General features: G+C 44.1%; 1 protein-coding gene across 2 annotated transcripts in view; it reads left to right on the top strand.

Annotated features, from left to right (window-relative positions):
* Positions 1 to 26,808, top strand: part of BICDL1 (BICD family like cargo adaptor 1) — an 86,108-nt gene that overhangs the window by 44,788 nt on the left and 14,512 nt on the right. Inside the window, exons 3-8 of one of the 2 annotated variants that reach the window (XM_030583265.1) lie at positions 12,070 to 12,186; positions 13,510 to 13,521; positions 15,463 to 15,609; positions 18,367 to 18,546; positions 19,532 to 19,750; positions 21,175 to 21,318. In XM_030583265.1, coding sequence (XP_030439125.1) covers positions 12,070 to 12,186; positions 13,510 to 13,521; positions 15,463 to 15,609; positions 18,367 to 18,546; positions 19,532 to 19,750; positions 21,175 to 21,318 — 819 coding nt within the window. The remainder of the gene's footprint in view (positions 1 to 12,069; positions 12,187 to 13,509; positions 13,522 to 15,462; positions 15,610 to 18,366; positions 18,547 to 19,531; positions 19,751 to 21,174; positions 21,319 to 26,808) is intronic. The other variant, XM_030583266.1, reaches the window with a different exon arrangement.

Raw genomic sequence — 26,808 nt, 5'->3', positions numbered from 1 at the left:
ACCCATCATGTTGGGAACAACAGCTGCATACCCTAGACGTTCGCAGGGCTCTCGCCTTTTATATCGAGAAAACAAAACCCTTCCGAAGGTCGCCTCAGCTCTTTGTAGCTGTGGCAGACCGGATGAAAGGCCTACCGGTCTCATCCCAACAAATTTCATCTTAGGTAACGTCCTGCATCCATACATGCTATGATTTGGCTCACATTCCGGCTAGCCACCTCACCGCCCATTCTACTCGGGCTCAAGCTTCATCTGCCGCCTTCCTGGCCCGTGTTCCCATCCAGGAAATATGTCGGGCAGCTACCTGGCCATCGATTCACACCTTTGCCGCACATTACGCATTGGTTCAACAGTCCAGAGATGATGCAGCATTTGACTCAGCAGTTCTGCATTCTGCAACATCTCACTCCGACCCCACCGCCTAGGTAAGGCTTGGGAATCACCTAATTGAAATCGATATGAGCAAACTCTCGAAGAAGAAAAGACAGTTACTCACCTTTGTAACTGTTGTTCTTCAAGATGTGTTGCTCATATCCATTCCAAACCCGCCCTCCTTCCCCTCCGTCGGATTAGCCGGCAAGAAGGAACTGAGGGGCCGTTGGGTTAGCAGGAGTATATATCCGGCGCCAGGGTGGCGCCACTCCAGGGGGCAACCCAGGTGACACACCAAGTGTTGCTAGGGTAAAAATCTTCCGATGAACATGCACACGGCACGCACACACCTAATTGGAATGGATATGAACAACACATCTCGAAGAACAACAGTTACAAAGGTGAGTAACCGTCTTTTTTTTCCTCTTAAGCTAAGCCGAATGCGTGACTTATTTCCTTTTCCGTTTAAAGCAAAGTACAACAGGGAGGCTCGGCTTCAGACTAGGGTTGTCAACCTTCTGCTAGCACAAAACCAAACACCCTAGCCCAGCCCTTTCCCCGAAGCCCCACCCCTTTCCCTACACTACATTCGCCCTCCCTCAGGGGCTCGCTCTCCCCCACCCTCACTCACTTTCACTGGGCTGAGGCAGGGGGTTGCAGTGTGGGAGGGGGTGAGGGCTCTAACTGGGGGTGCGGGCTCCATGGTGGGGCCAGAAATTAGGGGTTCAGGATATGGGAGGGGGCTCAAGGCTGGGGCAGGGAGTTGGGATGTGGGGGAGAGTGAGGACTCTGGGGTGGGTCTAGGGATGAGGGGTTTGGGGGGCAGGAGGGGGCTCCAGGCCGGGGGGGCAGGGCCGAGGGATTTGGAATGTGGGAGGGGGCTGCAGACTGAGGCAGGGGGGTGGGGTGCTGGGGGGCTGAGCGCTTTGGGCTGGGGGTGCAGGCTCTGGGGTGCAGGAAGAGACTCTGGGTTTGAGCAGGCTCAGGGCTGGGGTGCAGGAGGAGGTATGGGCTCTGGGATGGGGTGTGGGCTTTGGGGTGGGGCCAAGTATGAGGAGTTCAGGGTGCAGGAGGGGGCTCCAGGCTGGTGGGTGGGGCTGAGAGATTTGGAGTGCAGGAGAGTGCTGCGTGTTGAGGCATGGGGTTGGGGTGTGGGAAGGGATGAGGGCTCTGGGCTGGCAGTGCTGGCTCTGGGGTGGGGCTGGGGATGAGAGGTTCAAGGTGTGGGAGGGGACTCTGGGCTGGGGCAGGGGGTTGGCGTGTGGGGGGTGAGGGCTTTGCAGTGGGAATGGGAATGAAGGTTAGAGGTGAAGGAGAGGACTCTGGGATGGGGGGGCTTCAGGGCTGGGGCAGGGGATTGGGGCGCAGGCTTACCTGCAGTGGCTCCCGGTCACCACAGACCACACCATGCCCCAGAAGCAGCCAGCAGGTCCGGTTCCTAGGCGGAGGTACACAGGCGGTTCTGCGCACTGCTCTCCTCCACAGGCACCACCCTCCTACCCAGCTCCCATTGTCCAGCAGTGCAGAACAAGTGCTCAGGGTGGGGGCAGCATGTGGGGCCCCGTGGCCCCCTGCCTAGGAGCTGGACCTGCTGGCCACTTCCAGGGCACAGGACAGTGTCAGAACAGGTAGGGACTAGCCTGCCTTAGCTGGGCAGCACCACCAACCGGACTTTTAACGGCCTGGTCAGCGGTGCTGACCGGAGCTGCCAGGGTCCCTTTTTGACCAGGTGTTCTGGTCAAAAACTGGACACCTGGTCACTCTACTTCAGCCACCACCTGTGATGTGCATACAGTCATTTGTTAAGACGTTTTCATTTAACTAATCAGAAAACATTCCATACGGAGACAATAGTTGGTTATTACCTGTAGTTTTACCAGATCTTCTTGTGTCAGTTTATACTTCACTTGTGTGCTTGCTGTAAAATTCGCAATCCTGGAAGACAAATTAACCTATGGTAATAAATTTAGGCCTACCCAGGAAATTATCCGAATAGCAATGTTCAATGCACAAAGGCTGCTGCTTTGCATCTGGTTTCTGAGAGTTCAGTTTAAAAATGTAGAGATTTGTCTTGCAAACTAGTCCTTGCATGTCTCTCACCTTTACAAAGAAAAGTCTGAATGCTTTGTAGTGTCCAAAGAAAAGGTGAAAGGCCTGGGAAGATCAAAACACTTTAATTCCCCTAGCCTCCCTCTTATTACTGATTTCCTAACCCATCCATTCTCCAATTTGTAGTGTTTAGAGGCACAGGAAAAATCCATCATTACTATCAAAAAGGTCATACACAAGAGCACACTAGCAAGTACTGATGTGTTGTATTTTGTTGTAGTTGCATTTGTTGTTTTTAAACCTATATGAATGAATACTATGGCCAAGAACTAACCCTGGTGGGACCCCACTGGGAACATTCCAAACAGATGATTATTACATTTTGAGACCTATCATTGAGACTCATAGACTCACAGACTTTAAGGTCAGAAGGGACCATTATGATCATCTAATCTGACCTCCTGCACAGTGCAGACCATACAATCTCACCCATCCACTTCTATAACAAACCCCAAACCTATGTCTGAGTTGTTGAAGTCCTCAAATTGTGGTTTGAAGACCTCAAGCTGCAGAGAATTCTCCAGCAAGTGACCCGTGCCCCATGCTGCAGAGGAAGGTGAAAAACCTCCAGGGCCTCTGCCAATCTGCCCTGGAGGAAAATTCCTTCCCGACCCCAATATGGCCATCAGTTAAACCCTGAGCATGTGGGCAAGACTCACCAGCCAGCACCCAGGAAAGAATTCTCTGTAGTAACTCAGATCCCATCCCATCTAACATCCCATCCCCAACCAATGGGCATACTTACCTGCTGATAATTTGGCAACTGATCTTTCATTAATTGCCAGAATTAGGCTATCCCATCATACCATCCCCTCCATAAACTTATCAAACTTAGTCTTAAAGCCAGATATGTCTTTTGCCCCCACTACTCCCTTTGGAAGGCTGTTCCAGAACTTCACTCCTCTAATGGTTAGAAACCTTCGTCTAATTTCAAGTCTAAACTTCCTTGTGTCCAGTTTATATCCATTTGTTCTTGAGTCTACATTGGTACTAAGCTTAAATAATTCTTCTCCCTCCCTAATATTAATCCCTCTGATATATTTATAAAGAGCCATCATATCCCCCCTCAACCTTCTTTTGGTTAGGCTAAACAAGCCAAGCTCTTTGAGTCTCCTTTCATAAGACAGGTTTTCCATTCCTCAGATCATCCTAGTAGCCCGTCTCTGAACCTGTTCCAGTTTGAATTCATCCTTCTTAAACATGGGAGACCAGAACTGCACACAGTATTCCAGATGAGATCTCACCAGTGCCTTGTACAACAGTACTAACACCTCCTTATCTTTGCTGGAAATACCTCGCCTGATGCGTCCTGAAACTGCATTAGCTTTTTTAACAGCCATATCACATTGGCGGCTCATAGTCATCCTGTGATCAACCAATACTCTGAGGTCCTTCTCCTCCTCTGTTACTTCCAACTGATGTGTCCCCAATTTATAACTAAAATTCTTGTTATTAATCCCTAAATGCATGACCTTTCACTTTTCAGTATTAAATTTCATTCTATTACTATTACCCCAGTTTACAAGGTCATCCAGATCTTCCTGTATGATATCCCGGTCCTTCTCTGTGTTAACAATACCTCCCAGCATTGTGTCATCCGCAAACTTTATTAGCACATTCCCACTTTTTGTGCCAAGGTCAGTAATAAAAAGGTTAAATAAGTTTGGCCCCAAAACTGATCCCTGAGGAACTCTACTAGTAACCTCCTTCCAGCCAGCCAGCTAGCTTTTAATCCATTTAATGTGTGCCATCTTGATTTTTTTTATTTCTCTAGCTTTTTAATCAAAATGTCATCTGGCACACAACTACCTTACAGAAGTCTAAGAATATTACATCAACACTATTACCTTTATCAACCAAACTTGTAATCTTATCAAAAAAGGTATCGAGTTTGACAAGATCTGTTTTCCATAAACTCATTAGACATTAATTGTATTACTCTCCTTTAATTCTTTATTTATATAGTCCTGTATCAGCCATTCCATTATTTTGCTCAGGATCTATGTCAGGCTGACAGGTCTATAATTACTCAGGTCATCTCCATTTATTCTTTTTAAATATTGTCCCAATATTAGCTTCCTTCAAGTATCCTGTAACTTTTCCAGTGTTTCAAGACATATTGAAAATCTATATTAATGGTCCAGAGAGCTCCTCAACCAGCTCTTTCAAAACTCTTGGATGCAAGTTATCCAGATCTACTGATTTTAAAATGTCTAACTTTAGTAGCTGCTGTTCAACATCCTCCTGAATTATTGTTGGAATGGAAAGTGTTTTATCATCACTGGATAGATAGCACTACTTTATCCAACCTTTTCCCAAATATAGAACAGAAGTATTCATTGATCTCTTCTACCTTTTCTGCATTATTGTTGACAGTCCTACCATTTCTATCTAGTAATGGACCAACAACATTATTAGGATTCCTTTTCTTGGTAATATACTTAACTCCGTCTTATTGTCCTTGTCTACGTTGGCCGTAGAGTTCACCTTGTGTCCTTCTGCCTCCCCTATCAATTTTCTACATTTCATAGCATCCAGTTTATATTCATTGCTATCAACTTCTCTTTTTTCCATTTTTTTTTATAGCTGCTTTCACTTCCCTCTAAGCTAGGTTGGATTTTTAATCAATATAATCTTTCTTGATTGTGTCTTTTTGGGCATCTAATAAAATGTTCTTAAACAGATCCTAATTATCATTCTCAATTTTCAGTTTAAATTCCTTCTTCCACCTGATTTGGCAAATAATTGTTTTCAGCTTTGTGAAATTGGCCCCTTTAAATCATCACATTGAACTATATTACTGTTTTGGACTTTATTCTGTTTGCACATAACAAATGTAATCAAGTCATGATCACTTGTACATAAGCATCCACTAATTATTAGTTCTGTGATCAATTCCTCTGTATCCCCCACGCACATTGTATCCAGGTGCTTTAAAAGCCGGTTGTCATATTCTCTCGAGAGATTTGGTGACCTGTAACCGACACCAACTAGTGCTTTATCTTATGCATCTGTTAGAATATTGATCCATACACATTCAAAATGATTTGCTTTCGAGTTGTCCGTGACTCAAAAACCATTAACGCCATTTTTATAGAGAATGCCACTCCCCTATCTTTTGCCCATTCATCCCTTCCCTATAACTGTACATTTTAACATTCCAATCATGAATTTTCCCACCAGGTTTCAGTAATACCAACTAGGTCAAGTTTATTCTCATAAATGAGAAATGCTTATTCCTCTTGTTTATTACTTGGGCTCCCAGCATTGACATATAAGCAATTAAAGAATTTCTTCTCTTCATGACCCTTGATGCCTGATTAATTTTGTTTTCAGCATCTTGATTTTGTGCTAAATGAATGCTCGTTTCCAATTTTCCCCTTTCCTTTTTTGTTGTTAGATTAAAGCCCTCATGACTAGTCTAGCCAGTCTGTTCCCTAGAAGATTGGTTCCCATTCTACTGAGGTGGAGGCCATCCAAACTGTACAGCCCCCTCTGCTCATAGAAGCTGGACTTACATTCCTCAAAATGAAAACTCTCAATCCTAACACTACTTACCTAGCCAGTGGTTCATTTCCAGAATCTTCCACCTTATATCTTCCTTTGTTCATTGGACAGGAAGGATCTCCAAAAAGATCACAAGGACATTCTTCTCCTTTAGCACTCTATAGAGTTCCTGAAGTCCCCTGAGATCTGTGAAGTATCCCATGAAACAATGTCATTAGTGCGGATATGAATCACTACCAGGGCATCATTGCCCGCTGACTTCAGAAGCCTGTCAAATCTTCTATGAGATCTCACGTCTTGCCTCCAGGAACAGAGCACACCACCTGATGTCCACCTGTCCGTTACAGAACTTTCTTTCAATCTCCTTAGTATAGAATCCCCTTTGGTAGTTGGAGATCTCTTTGCAGGCTCGCTTGATTGTCTTGTGAGTTAGACTGAGTAGCCATCCACAGGTGTGTCCCAGACATCTCTGCATTCCACTCAACCAACTGGATCTTCAGAGATATTTTCTGCAATTTCCATGCTAAGAACAAAATGATTAAATACTTCTCACTATTAGGAAGTCCTCCTGGTCCTCATTTCTCATAATCACAGCCTGTCCATCCTCATCTGCCTCCAGACATATAGGATGCTGCCTGGTCCTCTTGTCTCGGATGGTTACAAACTGCCCAGCCTCCTTTCTGGTTTTCACACACTCTGGTGTGGTTTTATTTCCAAAAATCAGATTATCCAAAATCTCGTCACCCTCTTTGATGATCCAGTGTCTGTTCTTTTTCTTCCAGCCCAGTCATAATTTCACACTTCATACAGAGGACATTCATTCTGGTTTCAGGCAGGAAAGAAAACGTGGCATATCTGTTGCAGGTCACCACTGTTCCATCTCGTTACTGAGCATAGAACTTCATATAGAATGAAAGCCTAGCGTATTCCCTGTCTAAACTCCTGCTGAAACTCCCATTTGCTGCTCCTGCTTGCCAGGCAACTGACTTGTATACTAAACCTCACTGTTTAAACCCACCCCCTAAATAACAGGGAGGAATTACTCACTCATACTTCAAACACTGGAGCTGATCAAAGACCCCAGGGTCACAGCCACATGGTTCTCATGAAGACATAAATAAACAAACCTGGCTTATTCAGAGCCCACAGCCCAGTCACATGACTCTCTTGGAAAACAAAACAAACAACAGATGGACTAAACACACCACTTACCAAGTGCCTCTGTCTCTAAGCACAGGATCCACAACTATTCTTCCTGGAACTTCCGTCAGTTGGATTTCCCTTAGGTCTGTCTAGGTTAAGTACTTGGCTTCTGATCATACCTCATAGGCCAGAAGACAGAACTTCAAGATTTAAGATTCCCTGCCAGGCTAGAGAAGTCCTGAACCTGTCAGCTCAACTCAAAATTGCAGGTGATGAAAGAGCAGCTGTAGGTGAGTGGGTGATGTTCCATATTTGCAGGTGTTGCTTGCAGACATTAAGGGAGTTGATACTGAGTAGAAAGAAACCTCTTTCGGGAAATGAAATACTTCCACACATTAGCTAAGCAGATGGGGCATATTCACCCATTGCTCCTGTATGAAATATACCTGCAACAGTCCAACAACCCAACTGTGGATTGAAAGACAAAAGTACACTGAAAATGCCAGTGTTCTAAAAATATCCTTGGATATTAAACCTGCTATGCAATGCTAACAGCCCTTCAACTATGTGAAAAAATCCCTTCTTAAAGCCTTTACCATAGAAGAGTTTTCAAACAGTGTTAGGAATTGTTTTGCTTCCATCATGTGATACAGACAGAAGTTCTCATTTTTCCAGTGTACTTTTTTAACAGACTGCCACAATATCTGGCACAAGATACTGTATAATTTACATTGAATTGTGTAAGAGAGATTAACCTTTTACCCAGGGTGGTTTTGCGCTGAAAAGTGACTATGTAGAAATGGTGATGTAGCCATGTTGGCCCCAAGATATTAGAGAGCCAAGGTAGGTGAGGTAGTATCTTTTCAACTTCTGTTGGTCCGAGAGATAATTATGAGCTCTGTGTAAGCTCAAAAGCTTGTCTCTCTCACCAACAGATGTTGGCCCAATAAAATATATTACCTCATCCACCTTCTTCTCTAAGTAGAAATGGCACTTTCTTACTATGGGAGGGGCGGAAGGAAGAGCTGATCTGGCCCCTGAATTCTGTAATCTTGGCCCTGGTATACACTGATGGGGGGAGCGGGAAATCGATCTATGTGATGCAACTTCAGCTACGTGAATAACATAGCTGAAGTCGATGTACTTAAATCTACTTGCCACGGTGTCTTCACTGCAGTAAGTCAACGGCTGACGCTCTCCCATCGACTCCGCCTGCACCTCTCGCCAAGCTGGAGAACTGGAGTTGATGGGAGAGTGCTCGGGGGTCAATTTATCGCATCTAGACTAGATGCGATAAATTGATCCCTGCTGGATCGATCGCTGCCCGCCAATCCAGCAGGTAGTGTAGACATACCCTTGGAGAGACAAAGGACAGAATCCGTGCAAGGCCATGATAAGAAACACTTCACACTCTAAATTAGCTACATAGCACTTAGAAACTACAATGACAGGTGCTACAGAGAAAGCTTGGAAAGATATCTCTTTGTGTGTTCAAAGTCGTAACTGCTGACTAGTCAACACAATTGTTAACAGTTTGAGTTGCAGTGGCTGGCAGTTAGGAAAGGCTTCATTTCACTTATAAAATGAGCACAAGAGTTATTGAGAGGCTATAAACAAGGAACTCCATGATATTGCTCTTAGAGTCACTGTTCAGAGTGGACCTGAATAAAACTTGACATGAATTGAAAGCATTGGTAAAAATCTAAGCTCCCAAATCAATAACTGGATATATATAAAAATTGTATTATTATTGGGAAATATATTTTAAAACAAAATATTTAATAATTTCCTTTTCTACTTACCTTTCAAAGACCCACATTCATGGTTCCTCCACCGTCCCCTTTAAAAATTGTAGATATTGCAGGTACCTTAAAGTCATGGAGGCAATGCATGAAACTGCTGCACTGTAAATGTTAATGATCCAGGAGCAGTGACAGGGGAAAGGAGAGCTCTTGAGCTCAGCTATTGGCAAATTAGTAAATGAGTAACTCAATCAGTTTCCTAATTTTTTTCATTTTGCCATTAGTTAAGAGCTGTCTCTCCTATTATATATGATTTAGTAAACTAACATTTGTCTTGAATAGTCTTAATTAAATTTATATTGTCTTCCTTATAAAAGTACATTAGGTAGAGATGCTGGCTTCTTACAGTCTTGTTAGCTTTCTGTATAGGACTTATTTTTAGGGAAAAACTCCAGCACCTGGACCCCTGCTGCAGCCCTGGGACTGGGGGAGCTCTCACTCTCCACTGCGCATCCCAGGGCCACGGCACGGGGACAGAGCATCTCTGGTCTTGGGGCCCCAGTGGCAGGGTGGGCAGAAAGGAGCAAAAGGTCTGCAGTGGGCGGGGGACCCTGGTTGGAATAGAGGCGGGCTCTGCCCCAAGCGAAGGGACAGAAAGGGGTGGGGATGTGGGCAGGACTGCAGGCGGAAGGGGTGGAACAGGTGTGAAGCTGCAGGCAGAAGGGGCGGGGGGAGGGCCCCCACTTACTCTGGCCCAGGGACCCAGGAAACCTTAATCCACCTCTGAAGAAAAAGGTAGAGCAAAGACAAGATCTTTGAGAACGCTAAAAGTAAATGGACCTATTAAAATCAGATACTGTTAAATGTTAGGCAGAACATGAGCTGAGCAATTTTGGGACTTTATAAATCAAAATAAACAATAAGTAGAATCAGAAAACCTAAATATTTATTAACTGAAACTTGTGTTGCTCTGTAACCTTTAGAGCATTTGATTCTATTGAGATTTTTTTCTATAAAATAATTTAAATGAAGGAGGAAAATTCAGTCCTTTTCAATCCATATCTGGAGGAATAAATTTTGCAGCAGGATTAATAACCTCCAGAACCAAGCTGGCACAAAAATTCAACAGTGACAAATGGATCTCCATACACAGCGACCAGCTGAGAAGTGACCTTCTTGGATCTGTGAATGCTGGAAAATTTGGGAATGTAAAAATAAATTATTTTATTAGCTAAGGGTGACTCTAGATTGGAACCATTTCTCTCTATGCTGTTGAGGAGAGAAATAAAGAAACGTGACGTGGTCACTTCCTTTTTATCTCCACTAGGCTATTGGTGGGTGACTATGTTTCCCACACTTTATGTGGCTAAGGAAGGTGTTATTTTACTCACCTCCGTGAGATGACTTCAGCCATGTGAATTGAGCTAAAACTACAACTTGCCATGTCTACATTAAGATTTTTTGTGTTAGCTATCACATTGTACAAATACACCTGTTTTTACTAGTGTAGACATGCCCCCATGACAACAGTGGGTTTGTGTTCTCCCTTATCACAAACTAGTAAAAAAATAAAAAATTCTCAGCAGGTGATTTAAAACTATGTTTCAATCTTGTGAGCTGTGTTAATATAGTAATCATATTAACCCCCCCAAAAAACCAACGTGGCATGTATCAGTCTGTGTTTTCGTTGTGTAAGTGTTGGATTGTGTTGCACTGATGATTCAGCCCAATTAAGCGTATCAGCCAGCTTGAGGCCTCAGCAGATAAATAGCCTACTCTGCCTTAACCTTTTATATTTTCAAAGGAATAGTGGTAGAGGACATAATTTACCACTGAGCAGATAGTCAAATTGGATATGCTTTTCTTTTCCACTTCTAAGCTTACCACAAAGCTAAAAGAATCACAAAGTCCTGGTGACAGTTTTCAGAGTGGTAGTTGTGTAGTCTCTATCAGCAAAAAGAATGAGGTGTACTTGTGGCACCTTAGAGACTAACAAATTTATTTGGGCATAAGCTTTCGTGGGCTAAAACCCACTTCCTCGGATGCATGAGTCCTGGTGGAAATTGTTCTGGGATAGGGTGGGTGGAGAAACACAATATATTGGCACAGGATAGGATGGAAGCTAAAAATCAGTTAGTAGCCTACAACAGAGCCTTTTTTATTGACAGATGTAGGCATGAGCTTTGGGTGCTATGGTTCTTATTAATAGGGGTCAGAGAGTGGCTTTTTTGAATTAGGTTTGACATACAGGGAGGCAGGAAATCCTGAGATAACCAATTAAACTACCATTTTTTCCCAACCTGGAAAGAGTGGCTTTGCTCTGTTTCCTTGTCTGTGATTTTAGTAGGCTATGCAAGTGCAGGAATCGTTCTGAATTTCTGAGTGGCAGTAGGACTGTTCTGTGGCTATTACTACAGCTAAAGCTCTGCAGTAGTCTCTGAGAAATGGCTAGTCGAATGTTCTGGAACTATTCTCAAGCCTCATCATACCAACCTGGGAGCCATCTTTGCTGAAAAAACCAAAGGGAAGAGCATAACAAACCCCATTCAGAGATGCACCTGGAGCATCTCCCCCTTTATCAGGCCATAGACCTAAGGCAAAGATTATTAGAACCATACCAATAGAGAGATGGCCCGGGGCTTAGAGTGGGGTGCCGGAGATCACTTTAAATCTTATAATGAAATGACATGATTAACCCAGAGAGGTCAACTTCTGGCTACCCTCACTGTCAAGCTATTCCTCTCCTCGTGCCAAATATAAATAGATGCAAATGAGGTAAATTTGGTCTACTAATGCTTAGGCTCAGCACAAGCCTCTGGATGCAGTAGGAGTAGTGCAAAGTGAAATGGAGGAAAGCTGTGGGCTGTGTTCTTTGGTTGTCCCCGTCCTTGAGATGCTTGCTAAATTGCAGTGGTTCTAGGAGGCTGGATGGGATGACTTCTGCACTGATTTATAACCCTATGCAACTCAAGTGTCTTCAGCAGCTTTGTCTGGGGGGGTTAGCCAGCTCACAGTGTGCCTTCCCTCTTCTGAATTTTTAGTGATTCCAGACTTTGTTGGGAAATAACATCAGTTTAGGGGTTTCCCTTCATATTCATAAAGTCCACCTTGGGTGGGAGAAGCTGATAAGTTTCCAGATTTGTCCCTGCCCCTGTTTCTCATTTCGAGGTAATTGTGTGTGGCCTCCTATTTGCAGGCGTCAGAGGTGGAGAGACAACTCTCAATGCAGGTCCATACCCTTCGAGAGGATTTCCGGGAAAAGAACTCATCAACCAGTCAACATATAGTACGACTCGAAAGTCTCCAGGCTGAGGTGAGTGGCCTGATCATGGTGGTTGAAGGTTTGATACATCTCTCGAGGTATTCGGTGATATTTTAATCTTATGTAAGGAACCCCTCTGAACTGGGTAAATAAAACCAAATTCCTAATGGTGATAGTTTGTGCCAGCAAGAAAAAGGGATGCTAGCTAGAGGGCAGAAGGAGCTAATTAATTTAGTTGGCCACCTGTATTTCTCTCTTAACTGATGCTTCTCCTTCACACCAACAGGACTACTGTATATAAGGAGCAGAGTTGTCCCCTGTTTTGAGAATAGCCTGAGTTACTGTACCCAAGTGTGACAGGGTGGGTGAAGTAATACCTTTTATTGGACCAACTTCTGTGGGTGAGACACACACGCTTTTGAGCTGACGCAGAGCTCTTCTTCAGGTCACTTAATGCTATCAGGAAAATGGAAAGCAGGGGAGACAGTGAGGTGGCTCTCTGAGGAGCCAAAATGTGGGTATGTTCAGGTCACCTGAAGAAGAGTTCTGGGTAAGCTCAAAAGCATGTCTCGCTCACCAACAGAAGTGGGTCCAATAGAAGATATTACCTCACCCACCTTGTCTCTCTAATATCCTGGGACTGACACAGCTACAACACCACTGCATGTACAAAAGTGTGTTAGTCACATACAGGCCATTAAGTTTACCCTCTTTAAGGTGGTAACTGTCATACAGGCACAGCTACTGTCATGAAAGAAGCACTGCTCTCAAAGCTCAATGGAAGACATTCCCTGCTATTCAACTCCGAGTATGGATAATGTTCTAAAGGCAGGGGTAAATACAGTCATCTGGAAACCACAGCTTCTCCTTCCTGACTGGTGCAGTGAGAGCGCCCCATCCTGTTTCAGTTTGTTTTAGCCCCTGTCTAAAAGATAATCCTGTCAAGAAGATGTAAAGCAGAGGAGACAGCGAGGGGGAGCTTTTAGAGACAAAATGTGGGTATGTTCCAGTGGGCCACATCCAAACACACACTCCACTTCTGAGGGGGGAGCTATTCTGAATGGCTGAGAAGAAAGCAGAAATCCTCTCCTGCATTTGAGATGTGTGTGGAAACATGAGGCCGTCCTTTATACTTATTTTAGCTCTGGATATCTTGGCCAGTATGTTATTTGTTTCCTCTTCCTTCTGTGATCTGGGGAGGATGGGAGATTTGAGTATGAAGGACCTGGAGGAGTGGGAAAAAACCCTATTGTACATTCCTACTACTTTTTACCTGATTAGTAGAGTTTTTTCCTAAATTTCTGCTTCTCTTCCCTTCCCCTCCCCCTTTTTTTCCTTTTCCCTTCCTGTCCTCTTCCCCTTGGTGTGGAGCAGCAAATCCTTGAAGTAAGTACAGATGCTTTGATTGAGTTTTGAATGCATGTCTGTTACCATCACTGTGCATGCCCCACCTGTTAAGGTCCTTCCTGTCTTGCACTTTCAGCCCATTTTTTCCCCTCACCCCCTTGCCTTGGCCCAAGGCCTGCAGGACAGTTGTGGGTTTTGTTTTGTTTTACAGTTATTCACAGGGTGTTCATTACTGAGTTTTATAACAAGTACTAATGTAAAATGCAGTCTTTCTGTTTGTTCTGTGTTTGTCTGTTGCATCCCTTCTCTCCCTTACATTGAAGTCATGCTTGCAGGGGAAGAGACTTCTCAGCAATCATTACTCATAGAAGAATAATGTCCTCATATGTATAGGAGGTGTTCTATAAATAGAGAAATGCAGATATATAAAATTGACATAATATTCCTTCATCTTTCCAAACACTTGACTCCCCTGGACGAATACAGTATTCCTCCTTTCTCCAGGACAGCTGATTGTCTAGTTAATCTATGTCCAGGGACCATCTGTACACTACATACATAACCATAAACATTGGGCCTGAAAGGCAGCCAGATGGAAGAATATCAGAGACAGCCTGGAGAACAGTTAGCAACTAACATGAGTGTACTGGAGAAGACCTAGAGAACAGTAAGTCAGGGGGGATTAGAGGAGAGTCTAGAAGGCAACCACAGAATGGCTAGACCAATATCTGAGACAGTTTAAGGCATCTAGGGCATGTGTTAATGGGGGCTAGGAGTGCATCCAGAATAGGTGGGAGGGCAACCTGGAGAGAACCAGAAGGTTAATCAAGGAGCTGCAAAGGAGATTTGAAGAGACCTTTGCACATATTTCCCAAGCTATCGGAGAGGCCTGGAAGGACCTGGGACACTACTGGGGAGCAGCTACGAGAGTGGGTATCAGATAGGCCTAGGGAACATGAGTTGCTGGACCAAGCCATCTGAGATAGTGTAGGAACTGACCAGGAAGTACCGGGAGCATCAAAGGTCTGTGAGCATAGCTGAAGAACAGCTGATGGCGTTGGACAGCGTACAAAACATACCCCCAGCACTCAGGTATCATGGTGGTAGGTACTGTAGAAGAACCTGGATAGATAGCTAGATAGGAAAATTTATTCTCTTTTCTGGTTAAACAAACAGTGGCCGTTATTAGTGCTGAATCATTCTATATACAGCTTCTTGCTAAGTGAATGGACTTGGCACATTGTCCCTCATCACCTGCACTTGCGGCACTGGACAATTGAAAGGCTTGAATCTATTTTAAAACAAGTAATTGTTGGGAAGATATCAGTAATTGTTGCACAAAACCATCAGGCTGTTTTTTAAAGCATAAAATTATATTGTGTTGAGAAATCATCAAACCAAGCATACAGCAAAGAACAAGGTGTATGATCACAATGCTATCCTCCCTATCACCCACAGAGGGCATAGCAAACACCTTACCGCTCCTCGGGATTCCAGTAAGTGGCCCTGTAGAAACGCAGGGGGGTTCCCTTTCTGGGAACTCCAACATTTGCTCACACCAGGAACAGAGTCATAATAAAGCTGGGCAGAGTAACTAGCTTTTCACATTCTTGCAGATTTTATGGTCTGGGTGAATCCTTAGGAGGGTGGGTAGGGCAGGGTCATGCTTTACTGTAGTTCTTAGGAAATTCCAAGGTACACAGTGTTTTCTCCCCTTCCCTCCCTCTACGTTTGCCTGGCAACGCACATTCCAGCGTCTCAGGAGCTGCACTCCCACTCTGCTCCACAGAGTTTTCTGGTGGGAGGCATTTTCTTTCAGCCTCTTCCTAAGCTCTGAGTTGCATAAAGAGGCACAGTCTCTCTCATACAGGTGCAGACACAGACGTACTCTGGTTCCTGCTGCTTTTCTCTTACCACATTGTGAAAGAATTTTTTTCTTCCAAAGCCTGGAGCCCAGCTCGAGCTCTCTTTCCCTTTCAGATTAAGATGCTTACCGATAGGAAGCGGGAGCTGGAGTGTCGCCTTAGTGCCATGATGGAAGAAAATGATCTGCTTCAGGGAACCGTGGAGGAACTGCAGGAGCGAGTGCTGGTCCTGGAAAGACAAAGCAATGATAAGGATCTGCAGGTGAGGAGAACAGGAGGTGGAGAGAGAGGCTCAAATGAAAGAGAAAATGGAACTCTGAAAGCTAAGAAGGGATAAAGGAGGGGATCTGGGATTGGACCTACAGTTAAGAGAATGGGAATTTGGAGATAGGAGACCAAAGGGAAGAATAAAATGACTCATGATCACAGAGGAACAACAGAGTGGGTAGCGCCTAGATATGGCTTGCAGAGAATGGGAACTCTCACAGAGGAGCATGAAGGAAGAGAAAATGAACTATTAGAACAAGGAGTGAGAACATTTAATCAAGGAAAACAGGTACTTCGATGGAGGTTGAGGAACCTGGTTGCATTTCTGCTGATTTCTTACTGGGACTAACTCCAATAAGGTCCTTTTATGGTTATTTTTGGCAGAGGTCCAGAGCATGGTAGGCAGCCTCAGATCTGTCACTATTCAAAAGGTTCACAAACCATACCTATGGAGTTCTCAGCTGCTTTTCATAGAATATCAGGGTTGGAAGGGACCTTAGGAGGTCATCTAGTTCAACCCCCTGCTCAAAGCTGGGCCAATCCCCAAATTGCCCCCCTCAAGGATTGAACTCATAACGCTGGATTTAGCAGGCCAATGCTCAAACCACTGAGCTATCTATCCCCCCTTAGTAAATATTACTCCTGCAATGATGTTGAACAGGTTTCTATGTCAGTGTTATAAGGCCTATTTCTGGGTGGTGAGTGATATTTTATGGTTTCTTTTCTCAACTCACCCTACCCACTGCAGGTTTGTGACTATATCGGCTATTTTATTCTTTGGCAATTAGCTCCCCATTTTCTCTGCCAGTCTGTGGAATATAAGAATATAGGAACTGCTACACAAACAGACTGATAGTCCATCTAGCCTGGTATTTTCTGTCTGACCTTGGCTGCTCCTTCAGCAGGAGGTGCAAAATCCCCTATAATGCACCTAACTAGAATCCTGCTCTACCATAGTAGATGAGGGGAAGAATTTCTTCCTGAACTCAGGGTCAACAGTCCTGGAAACAAAGTTTCTCACTCTGCCCTACACTGTTCCTCAATCCAGGCGTGGAGGAACTCCATCCCAGGAGTTCAGGCTCCACTGACCCATTCAGTCCTTGACCTCTCTGCTGTGAGACTGCCATTTTGAGGGCTAGTTAATGTGAGCTGTGATAGTGGGTTTTTGATTTGGACACCTGTCCACCAGGAGCTGGACTGAGATCCACCAATTCATTTTATGTAGATGAAAATCATTACAATCTGAGTGCTGCTCAGTACTCTGCTACCAGTCTGGTGTGGATTTGAACTGGTGACCTAGAAGTGAAAGACTCTTTCTGCCATTACTAACATCCTGAGCTATCCACTTCACCAGCCTCTATAATTTCATTCTAATTAATATAATTTATTCATAGATAAAAGTCTAATCAGATTTTGAAATTTACTAAGCTATGTGCCTCAATTTGCCCAAGTAAGTTTCATGGGCTAATTATACATTGCATTAAAATATTTCCTTCATTCATTTTTCCACTTTTTAATTTCAGCAAGTGCCCTCTAGTTCTCATGTAATGGGAGAGTGTTAAATAGGAATTCCCAACTGCTTTTTTTTGTAGTATACAGTATTTATAAAAATAGTATCTATCAGAACTCTTCTCCTTTCCAAACTACATACTCCCAGTCTTTGTTCATCTCGCCACATCTGGACCCCGCCCCCACCACAGCATGCCTTCAGCTAATTTTGTTGCCTTCCATTGGACCTTTGCTGTCTTTCTTAAGATGAGGGAAACATTGCAAAATGCAGTATTCAAGGTGAGGATTTACCATCGTTGTGTCATAGTATTTTTTTTCATACTTCTCTCTATCACGTACTTAGTACAGATTAGCATCTTAGCTTTTTTGAACACTGCTGTACACTAAGCCATCCACAATGATGCCTAGATCTTTTTCCTCAGAGGCTGTCACTAATTCAGAACCTGCCAGTGTAAACAGATGGATTAAACTGTTCCCTTTAATGTACATTATCTCCCATGCACTTGTATCCACTGAATTTCTGTCTGCCTGTTATTTGTGTAGAAAGTGATTGCACCAAATACTAGAGTTTACTGCTTTGACTTTGTACCAGCAGTGTAACAAGAAACCTAATATATTTGTGTTACTTTCCGTTTACATCACTTACAAGTATACTGTCACATATATTTTTGTAAATAATTGTTTATTCAATTGTGTACCTCTCACTACAGATATGCCCTGATTTAAATGCCTTGAGAGATATCTGAAATATTCAGATAACTGGAGTTTCAAATTAGTGAAATGTTTCTCTGTGAATTTTAGATCTAATGGATATGTGAATCTTGGTTAACTGGGGTTTGAATGATCAGGGTTTAACTACATCTCTTTGAAACACAAATGGTTGTGTGATTTTTTTTTAATTCACTTGTTGCTCTGTTGTCTAATTACCTAATTTTTCCTTAGCTCCTTCTTGAATTCTTCATAATACATCTTAGCCGTAACTAACCTAGTGATTTTGAGTCTTCAGCATATTTTAGATTCCAGTCCATGTCTAGTTTTAGCTCAGAGTAAAGTTTTGGTAATAATGTCTTAGACTGTTAAGCTTTAGAAATTAGACAAGCCAGCAAAGACCATTCCTCCCACATGCGTGGAAACCCTCTTTTTTTTTAGGGCTCCCACAAAGGTCCTTCATGAGCTGAAAGATTTGTCTATTCCTCAGTCATATTCACTAGTTTTGTTTTTTTCCTTTGATTTCCTTTGGAAGCTGCATCAAAGTCAGCTGGAGCTCCAGGAGGTGCGGCTGTCCTGTTGGCAGCTCCAGGGAAAGGTAGAAGAGCTTAGCGAGGAGAGAAGTCTACAGAGCTTCAACACAACCAGCACATCCCTGCTATCTGAGATTGAGCAGAGCATGGAGGCAGAAGAACTGGAACAAGAGAGAGAGCAGGTATGATCATCCTTGCACACTGGGGAAGCATATGAAACTTTGTAAACGTGCACCATATGAACACACGTGTGTAAACATGTTCATGGCTAGTAGCTAGAAAGCATGGCAGACTAGTGCAAATGGCAATGAATCACACCACACATTCCACAAAGCTGCTATTGATATCAGTTAAGAAATCCAGTCACAGCCTATTGAAAACCACACTGTAATCATCCAACACTTCTTTTAAATCTGATATAGCACTGCATTAATACATGTGCACATGCTGGTGTGAACTTACCTAGGGGTACAAAACCACACCAATTAGGAGAGAGAGAAAGGGCTGCACTGCTGACACATATTGTTAAGGTTTCAGAGTGGTAGCTGTGTTAGTCTGTATCAGCAAAAACAACGAGGAGACCTTGTGGCACCTTGGAGACTAACAAATTTATTTGGGCATAAGCTTTCTTGGGCTAGAACCCACTTCATCAGATGCATGGTGTGGAAAATACAGGAGCAAGTATAAATACATGAAAAGATGGGAGTTGCCTCACCCAGTGTGAGGTTAGTCTAAGGAGACAATATTGTAAAGTACACTTAAAATCCATGTGCGCGTGCACACAGATGAAAAGTGCAAGGGCCGCACAAGTCCTGGCTGTTCAAGGAGACGGTGTGATCCAGTGGACATGGCACTGGGCTGTAAATCAGGAAATCTGGGTTCTCTCTCAATTTCCTATGCTGACTCACCATATATCATTAGACAAACCAAGTAAACTCTCTGTGTCAGTTTCCCTATATATGCAATACAGGTAATGATATTTTGAGACCTCTAGATGAAAAGCACTAGATAAGTACTTGTTGTTTTTCATTAATATTATATCTAGGATAGGGTGCATCAAAGGACTTTTCTAGCTAACAGGGCATGGTCACATCCTGGAAGTCTACAGGCAATAGAATCTCATGGGTCCCTGAAGCCATGGTCTAATATAATGCTGTCTTCTTCCAGCTGAGACTGCAGCTCTGGGAGGCCTATTGCCAAGTCAGATATCTCTGCTCTCATCTCAGAGGAAATGACAGCGCAGACTCTGCAGTCTCCACAGACTCCTCCATGGATGAGTCTTCAGAAACCTCATCAGCCAAAGATGTCCCCGCTGGCAGTCTACGTGCCGGTCTCAATGAGTTGAAGAGGCTGATACAAAGTGTTCTAGATGGCTCAGACTCCCCGGTAGGTAGCTGGACACAGAGAAGGATTTTTGGTGTCAGTGTTGGTGCTAGGCAAGTAAGAGTCTGGTTTGGTTGGGTTATTTTAGATCTTTAATTCTATGGGATTTCAGAATTTGTGGCCTTGAAGATGAGACATCAGAGTGCACAACCCATTTCCAGCAATCTCACATATCACAAGTAGGCCAGTATTTAGACATGCCAACCCAAGGGATTTAAGCTTATGACCTCAAAAAATATCAAGGTTCTGTTCAGATACTCATGCAAATCTCTCCAGTTTGGAAATCACTCTGGAGAACTCATGAGATAAGGGTTTCTTGCAAGAGTTCTAGTTAGTTTTAGTTTCAGCCAGCTTGAAAATATTGCAAACTTTCTCGTGCTATTTTGGTTCTTTCATCATCATTTCTGATTGCAGTTTAAAACAGGGTTGGGAGACTTTAATGATATAAAGAGATCAGTGAGAGTGAAAAGCAAGGTAAGAGTTATCATGAGAATTGGGGTCCCTATAGAATATAGACACAACCACTCCTGGGATAAGCCGCCAGAGGTGGCCCCTATGCATGGGAGAGAGAATCTTCTGCAGCAACATAGTACCTACTGTTTGCCTTGGAGTACTGAGGATAGCAGCAGAGCTCAGAAACTTAATAGGTGATTGAATTAAATCATGCTGGAGGAGACCTGCAGATCCTCTCTTTGGGGAACTGGGACAACCTCCATGACAGAGTAAAGTAGTGGGGAAATGTGTAGCCTTTCACAAAGACTCAAAAATCACATCTTGGCCCTCCATTTGCTTCATCCTCAAGACTTGTATGTTCTCCACAAGGAAACAGCCAACCTGAAGGCAGCTCCATTCTGGAGTGGCACATCCAGAAATAAGACAGCAGGCTATGTGTACCTGCAAACCTCAGATATGAATGGAAACCATGACCCAACCAGTTTCAATGCCTGTAGGAGTTGGGATTGAAGAATAAAAGGTTGAGCAAGAATACAAGATTGTATTTGTTCAAGGGAGAATGGAGATAACATATAAAAGGCCTAAACATGGAAACCTGATTAGGAATAAGTGTATGAACAGGTAAATATCAGAGCTAGGTTGTAGTCAGAGATGAGGGTAGAGGATTACAGAGTGGGAAGCGTGTCTGTATATCTTTCTGCTAAGGTAAGTAACCTGCGTGTGTTCTCTCTACCCAGGTTTAGGAGCTGTGTGTGTGTTCGTCTTAGTTGATGTATTTGTGACTGGCTGTGTTGTGAGCTCTCTGGACACCGTATAAATGTATGTGAACATGTACTGTAACATCAGAGATCTTGCAGAGTGACATTCCCACTTTCCTCTTACTTTCTTAGAGCTGTCCCCAAATCAGTACAAAACTAATGCAAACTGTAACTTACACATGAACGCTGAGCAAGATGTTTCTCTCTTGCTGCCAGAGTTCTCGGAGAAGTGATGATGATGCCTTAGAAGAACAGATCAGGCAAACAAGTGAGGACTCAAGAGCCCTGAGGGAGTTAATGGAGGGAGAAAGAGGGAAGCTGAGGCAAAGCCTGGAGGAGCTGCAGAGACTTCACAGCCAGGTGAGCAATCCATACAGATTCGCTGGACCTTCTCATAGACTCAGACTCATAGACGTTAAGGTCAGAAGGGACCATTATGATCATCTAGTCTGACTTTCTGCACCATGCAGGCCACAGAATCTCACCCACCCACTCCTGTAACAAACCCCTAACCTATGTCTGAGTTATTGAAGCCCTCAAATCGTGGTTTAAAGACCTCAAGGTGCAGAGAATCCTCCAGCAAGTGACCGGTGTGTGCCCCACACTGCAGAGGAAGGTGAAAACCTCCAGGGCCTCTGCCAATCTGCCCTGGTGGAAAATTTCTTCCCAACCCCAAATATCGTGATCAGTTAAACCCTGAGCATGTGGGCAAGACTCACCAGCCTGCACCCAGGAAAGAATTCTCTGTAGTAACTCAGATCCCACCCCATCTAACATCCCATCACAGACCATTGGGCATATTTACCTGCTAATAAACAAAGATGAATTAATTGCCAAAATTAGGCTATCCCATCATACCATCCCCTCCATAAACTTATCAAGCTTAGTCTTGAAGTTAGATATATCTTTTGCCCCCACAACTCCCCTTGAAATGCATGTTGCTTTATAAGACAGGATTGTAGCACATTCCCACAGGGCGCTCTGCTTACTTGGAAGAGGTCATCTAGTCATATCCTGAGAAGACCTATTGGCAACACCTATCAGAGCCCTGTATGAGTCAATTTTTGCCAACCCAGTGTTCTTCAAGTATGTCTCAGTGTGGATCCCTCTGTAGGTGTGCATGTGCCTCATGCCTATGTGAGATTGGAACTGGAATAGCAGGAGCCATGTATGCATCCTGTGCTGCCTCATCCAAGAGCATAAAGATGGGATGGCTGCAACCCTGTCTTGGTTCCCTCTTACTGACCATGGCAGCAAGACAGAACCCAGCAAGTATCCAACCCACTAATTTTCAGCTCAACCTAAACACTTCTTCAAAGCCTTCCAGAACTGAGGAAAAGGGAAAGATCGCTCTCCCCAGCAGCATCCCCGGCCAAACCACTGATGCTTGAATACTGGGAGGAGCCAGTTCCAGGGTCTGAGTAATGTCAGTGCCTCATCTCACCACTAAATGGTCTCCACTCTTTGCTGCTAGATGAAGTGGTATCCAATGGCAACGGCACCTGCAAAGGATGACTCAAACATTTCAGGAGTTCTTTGTGAGGATTGCCGAGACTTGGGAGATCAAGACACTGGTTCCATAGCCACCCCACTGAGTTACACTCTTTGCCCTCTGCCTTGATCTTCAGGGATCTTTCTCACAACAGGCAACTACTAACAGAAGTGACCTCTTTCTTCTATGGCTCCTAGATGAAGCAGGTTCCATCAGATCTTAAGGCAAGAGGCTTCGACTTTCAGTATTTCCTCATTCTGAAAAAGAAAGAGTCTTGGCCTATCCTAAATCTCAGGAAATTCAACAAATACATGTTGTCTTTGGTTCAGCATGCCTCCATCATTCTGTCGTTCTGTGCTTAAGACTGGTTCATGGCTCTCAACTTGTAGGATGCATACTTCTTGTGAGTCAGATGTATGGCTTTGTGGAAGTACCTAACATTCACAGTGGGGCCCAACCATTAAAAATGCAAGGTTCTCCCCTTTGGACTCTCCACACCACCAAGAATATTAACCAAATGCCTAGCAGTGGTGGGAGAGAATTTAAGGAGGTAGGAATCCATGTCCACCCATACCTGGATGACTGGCTGAGGCACATTCCAACTGAGATTTCTAAGTCGTGGAATACCTCGTTTCTCATGCCACTGCAGATGAGTTCAGAGGAGCTTTAATTGACTCCAGATTGGCAAGAGCCTACCTCAGACCGTGCATACGGTCTGAGACTTTTAGACTACATGTCAGCGTCCATGCATATGCCACTTGCCAGACTTCACCTATAGCCCTTACAGTTGTGGCTGACATCTGTATACTTCCTGTCCAGACATCTCAGAAAGCTATTCAGTGCCTCAGGTCATGCAAGAGTTCACTTGGTGGCTAGACCTAGTGAACATAAGAAAAGGGGTGCCATTTTCTGTCCTTTCCCTCCTGATAATGCTTATTATGGATGCTTTAAGGACAAGCTGGGGCACTAACCTGAACCACCTGCAGATGCAAGGCACATAGTCTTGGCATGACTTGATCCCCTGCATAATTGTGCAGAGTTAGGATTCAACTCTCTCAAGGTTCACCTTGCTGCACTATCAGCTTGTCACATTCCAGTACATTCATAGCTGGTCTTTGCATGCCCTACAGTATCAAAATTCCTCAAAGGCCTCCCTTACAGGGCTTGCCTTTCAGTCAAAGACTCAACTCCCATCTGGGACCTCAATGCCTCCTTCTAAAGCTTGGATCCCCCCCTTTTGAATCACTCTCAGAGTGCTTTGTACGCCACCTTATCATCATCTTTCGTGTGGCTATTATCTCAGCACAGATAGTTAATGAACTCCGAGCCCTTATGGCCAGACTGCCGTACACACCCTTCCTTAGAGACAAGGTGGTACTGATACTATATCTCAAGTTCATCCCTATGGTCGTCTCAGAATTCCACCTAAACCAATGGATTGCTTGACTAGCCTTCTTCCCAAAGCCATGCTCAGTGCCAGGAGAAAGGAAGCGCCTACTTAGACGTCTGAGGTGCTTTGTTCTATTACCTCACCAGAAGCAAGGCTTTCAGGCCATATTCAGCATATCAAAAGGCTAAGCTATCTCATCACACAGGATCCACCTGCTAGCAAATGGCTGGCAAGCATCTCCCTCCAGATATCAAAGCACACTTCTCCAGAGTACAGCTGGCATCTTCCACCTGCTTCAGGAACATGGTGATCTCTGCAATCTATAAGGCTACACAGAGCAACCCACTAAGTTCATGCACTTGATAAGGCAGCCTGGTTGGATGCCAAATTCAGGAGAGCAGTAGTTCAAGCACTGTTTGACTGATACAGCTGAAACCCTTCACTCCCACCATTCAGGGAGGGTACTTGTGGCCAGTCACCTACAGTGGGATCCACACCAACAGCCTCGAAGAAGAAAGACTAAGTCACCATTCTGTAGTAACTGTGGTTCTTCAGGATGCTGTTGTTGTCAGTGCAGATCCTGCAACCCATCCTCTGTCACTGCTTTTCAGAGTCCTCAGCAACACAGGAACAGAGGCGTCACAGCCACCCCACACTTTGTGCCCCGATATGGGAGCATGAGGCAGCACAGAGTGAATATGCTGCCCAGTGAACACTGCTATTCAAAAATAAATCCACTCCCTCACTGATCAGGCCCATGCACATCTAGAGCGGATCTGCACTGACTACTCAAAGAACCACAGTTTTCACGGGGTAAGCAACCACATGGGAGAAGTATCAGAGGGGTAGCCGTGTTAGTCTGGATCTGTAAAAGCAGCAAAGTCCTGTGGCACCTTATAGACTAACAGATGTATTGGAGCATGAGCGTTCGTAGGTGAATGCATGCATCCGACAAAGTGAGTATTCACCCATGAAAGCTCATGCTCCAATACGTCTGTTAGTCTATAAGGTGCCACAGGATTCTTTGCTGCTTTTACACACGGGAGAAACAATCAGAAAATCTTGTTTAATGCTAAAGAAAAATTGTCGGGCAGGAAAATGCCTGCTCCATTCTACTCCCACCAAATGGTGTATTTTATCCTGTACACTCCTCTGTACATCCACAGCTACAGATATCATTACAGGCCAGTGCCTTCTAACACAGCTCTGCGTATGTATAACTGGCATATTTACAGGGCTTGTCATGCAGTGCAATCTGTGAGCAAAGAAACCAATCAATTCTTATAGACTGTCCCATGCTGAAAGACTGTTCAAACCTCTGCTTGGAAGCTCATGTGCTTCAGATGGATGAAATAGTACGGGCTCCTCAGCCACCTGCTCTGAACTGTGTTCTACTCCTCAGGGGTTGTGGGGGAGGGGAAAACAATTAATGCAATGTCTTACAGCTCATTAGACCTTCTGACCACTGCCACTTGGAGGAAGGTATTGGAACTGTATACCCCTCCCCTTCCTAGGAATAAGTGTGGTGGCTTCCCCAATCAGGGCCAGTTGAACAAACACAAATGAGGAGCTGTATGAATGATTAATACACAGAAATGTCTTTGAAGGGTTCCCTAGTGCTTGTGCGTCAATCTCACAGGGAACAGCTCTTTCGTTCTTAGGAATATGCCAACACGGCGAAGATTCAAGTTAAAGCCAGAGCCTTTCCTAGGGAGAAAGAGGTGCTCTCAGCAATACTTCAGATAAAGTATTGGGTAGCTTCTTACAGTTAATTCCATTACAACCCACTACCTCACCTCTCAAAGCTGGGAGGTAATTGTCATACTCTCCTTAGCATTGGTGAGGCCTCAGCTAGAGTACTGTATCCAGTTGTGGGTGCCACACAGTTCTGAGTGCCACACTTTAAGAAAGATGTGGATAAAATGGAGGAGAGTCCACAGGAGAGTAGCAAAAATGATAGGTAGAACAAGAAGTAATCAGTTTAATCCGCAGCCAGGGAGATGTAGGTTAGATATTAGGAAAAAATTCTAACTAGAAGAGTAGTTAAGCGCTGGAATAGTCATCCATGGGAGGTTTTGGAAATCCCCATTTCTGGATGTTTTTGAAAACAGGTCAGAAAAACATCTGTCAGCGATGGTCTAAGTTTATTTCAGTCTACCACAGCGTATGGGGTGGACTAGATGGCCTCTTGAGGGTCTTTTCTAGGAGGGATAGCTCAGTGGTTTGAGCATGGGCCTGTTAAACCCAGAATTGTGAGTTCAGCCCTTGAGGGGGCCACTTAGGTATCTAGGGCAAAAATCAGTACTTGGTCCTGCTAGTGAAGGCAGGGGGCTGGACTTCATGACCTTTCAAGGTCCTTTCCAGTTCTAGGAGATAGGTATATCTCCAATTATTTGTTTTATTTTTTAACCATACATTTCTATGGTTCTGTATTTTTTACTTGGACACGGAGAGTCCAACACTGTGTAGGACTTCAGCCTAGTGAACATATATTACCATCTCCTTCAACCTCCCAGAAAGACTTGCCCGCCAGTACTGTATTTTAACCTGGCATCAGAACTCCATCTTCAAAAGCAGTTTCTCTGTGTACATTCATCTCCCACAGTCTGTCCATGCCCAGAAGCAGATCAATGGCAGATCCAGTGACAGTAGAAAAGTAAGTATCCTTGTGATGGATAACTTCTTAGCTGTCTTCCCACCACCAATGAGGTTTAGAGAAGGGTAGTTTGTTGCATCTCAGAAAGATTTCCAAAGTGGTAGTGCAGTACATTGGTAATGGAATTCCTCCATACAGCAGACCAAGACACCAAATGCCTATGGAGATTTGCAGAGCTGTGATAGAGCGAGTCTCTCATGATTTCATATGCTTTTATTTCACTTTGAACTGGGATAGGGGAAGGTATAGCTCAGTGGTTTGAGCATTGGCCTGTTAAACCTAGGGTTGAGAGCTCAGTCCTTGAGGGCAGCC

Source organism: Gopherus evgoodei, chromosome 13 (genome assembly GCF_007399415.2).
Source record: "Gopherus evgoodei ecotype Sinaloan lineage chromosome 13, rGopEvg1_v1.p, whole genome shotgun sequence".
NCBI classification, from domain to species: Eukaryota; Metazoa; Chordata; order Testudines; family Testudinidae; genus Gopherus; species Gopherus evgoodei.
The sequence above is the reverse complement of the archived record's forward strand: the minus strand, read 5'-3'. Positions and strand labels throughout refer to the sequence as shown.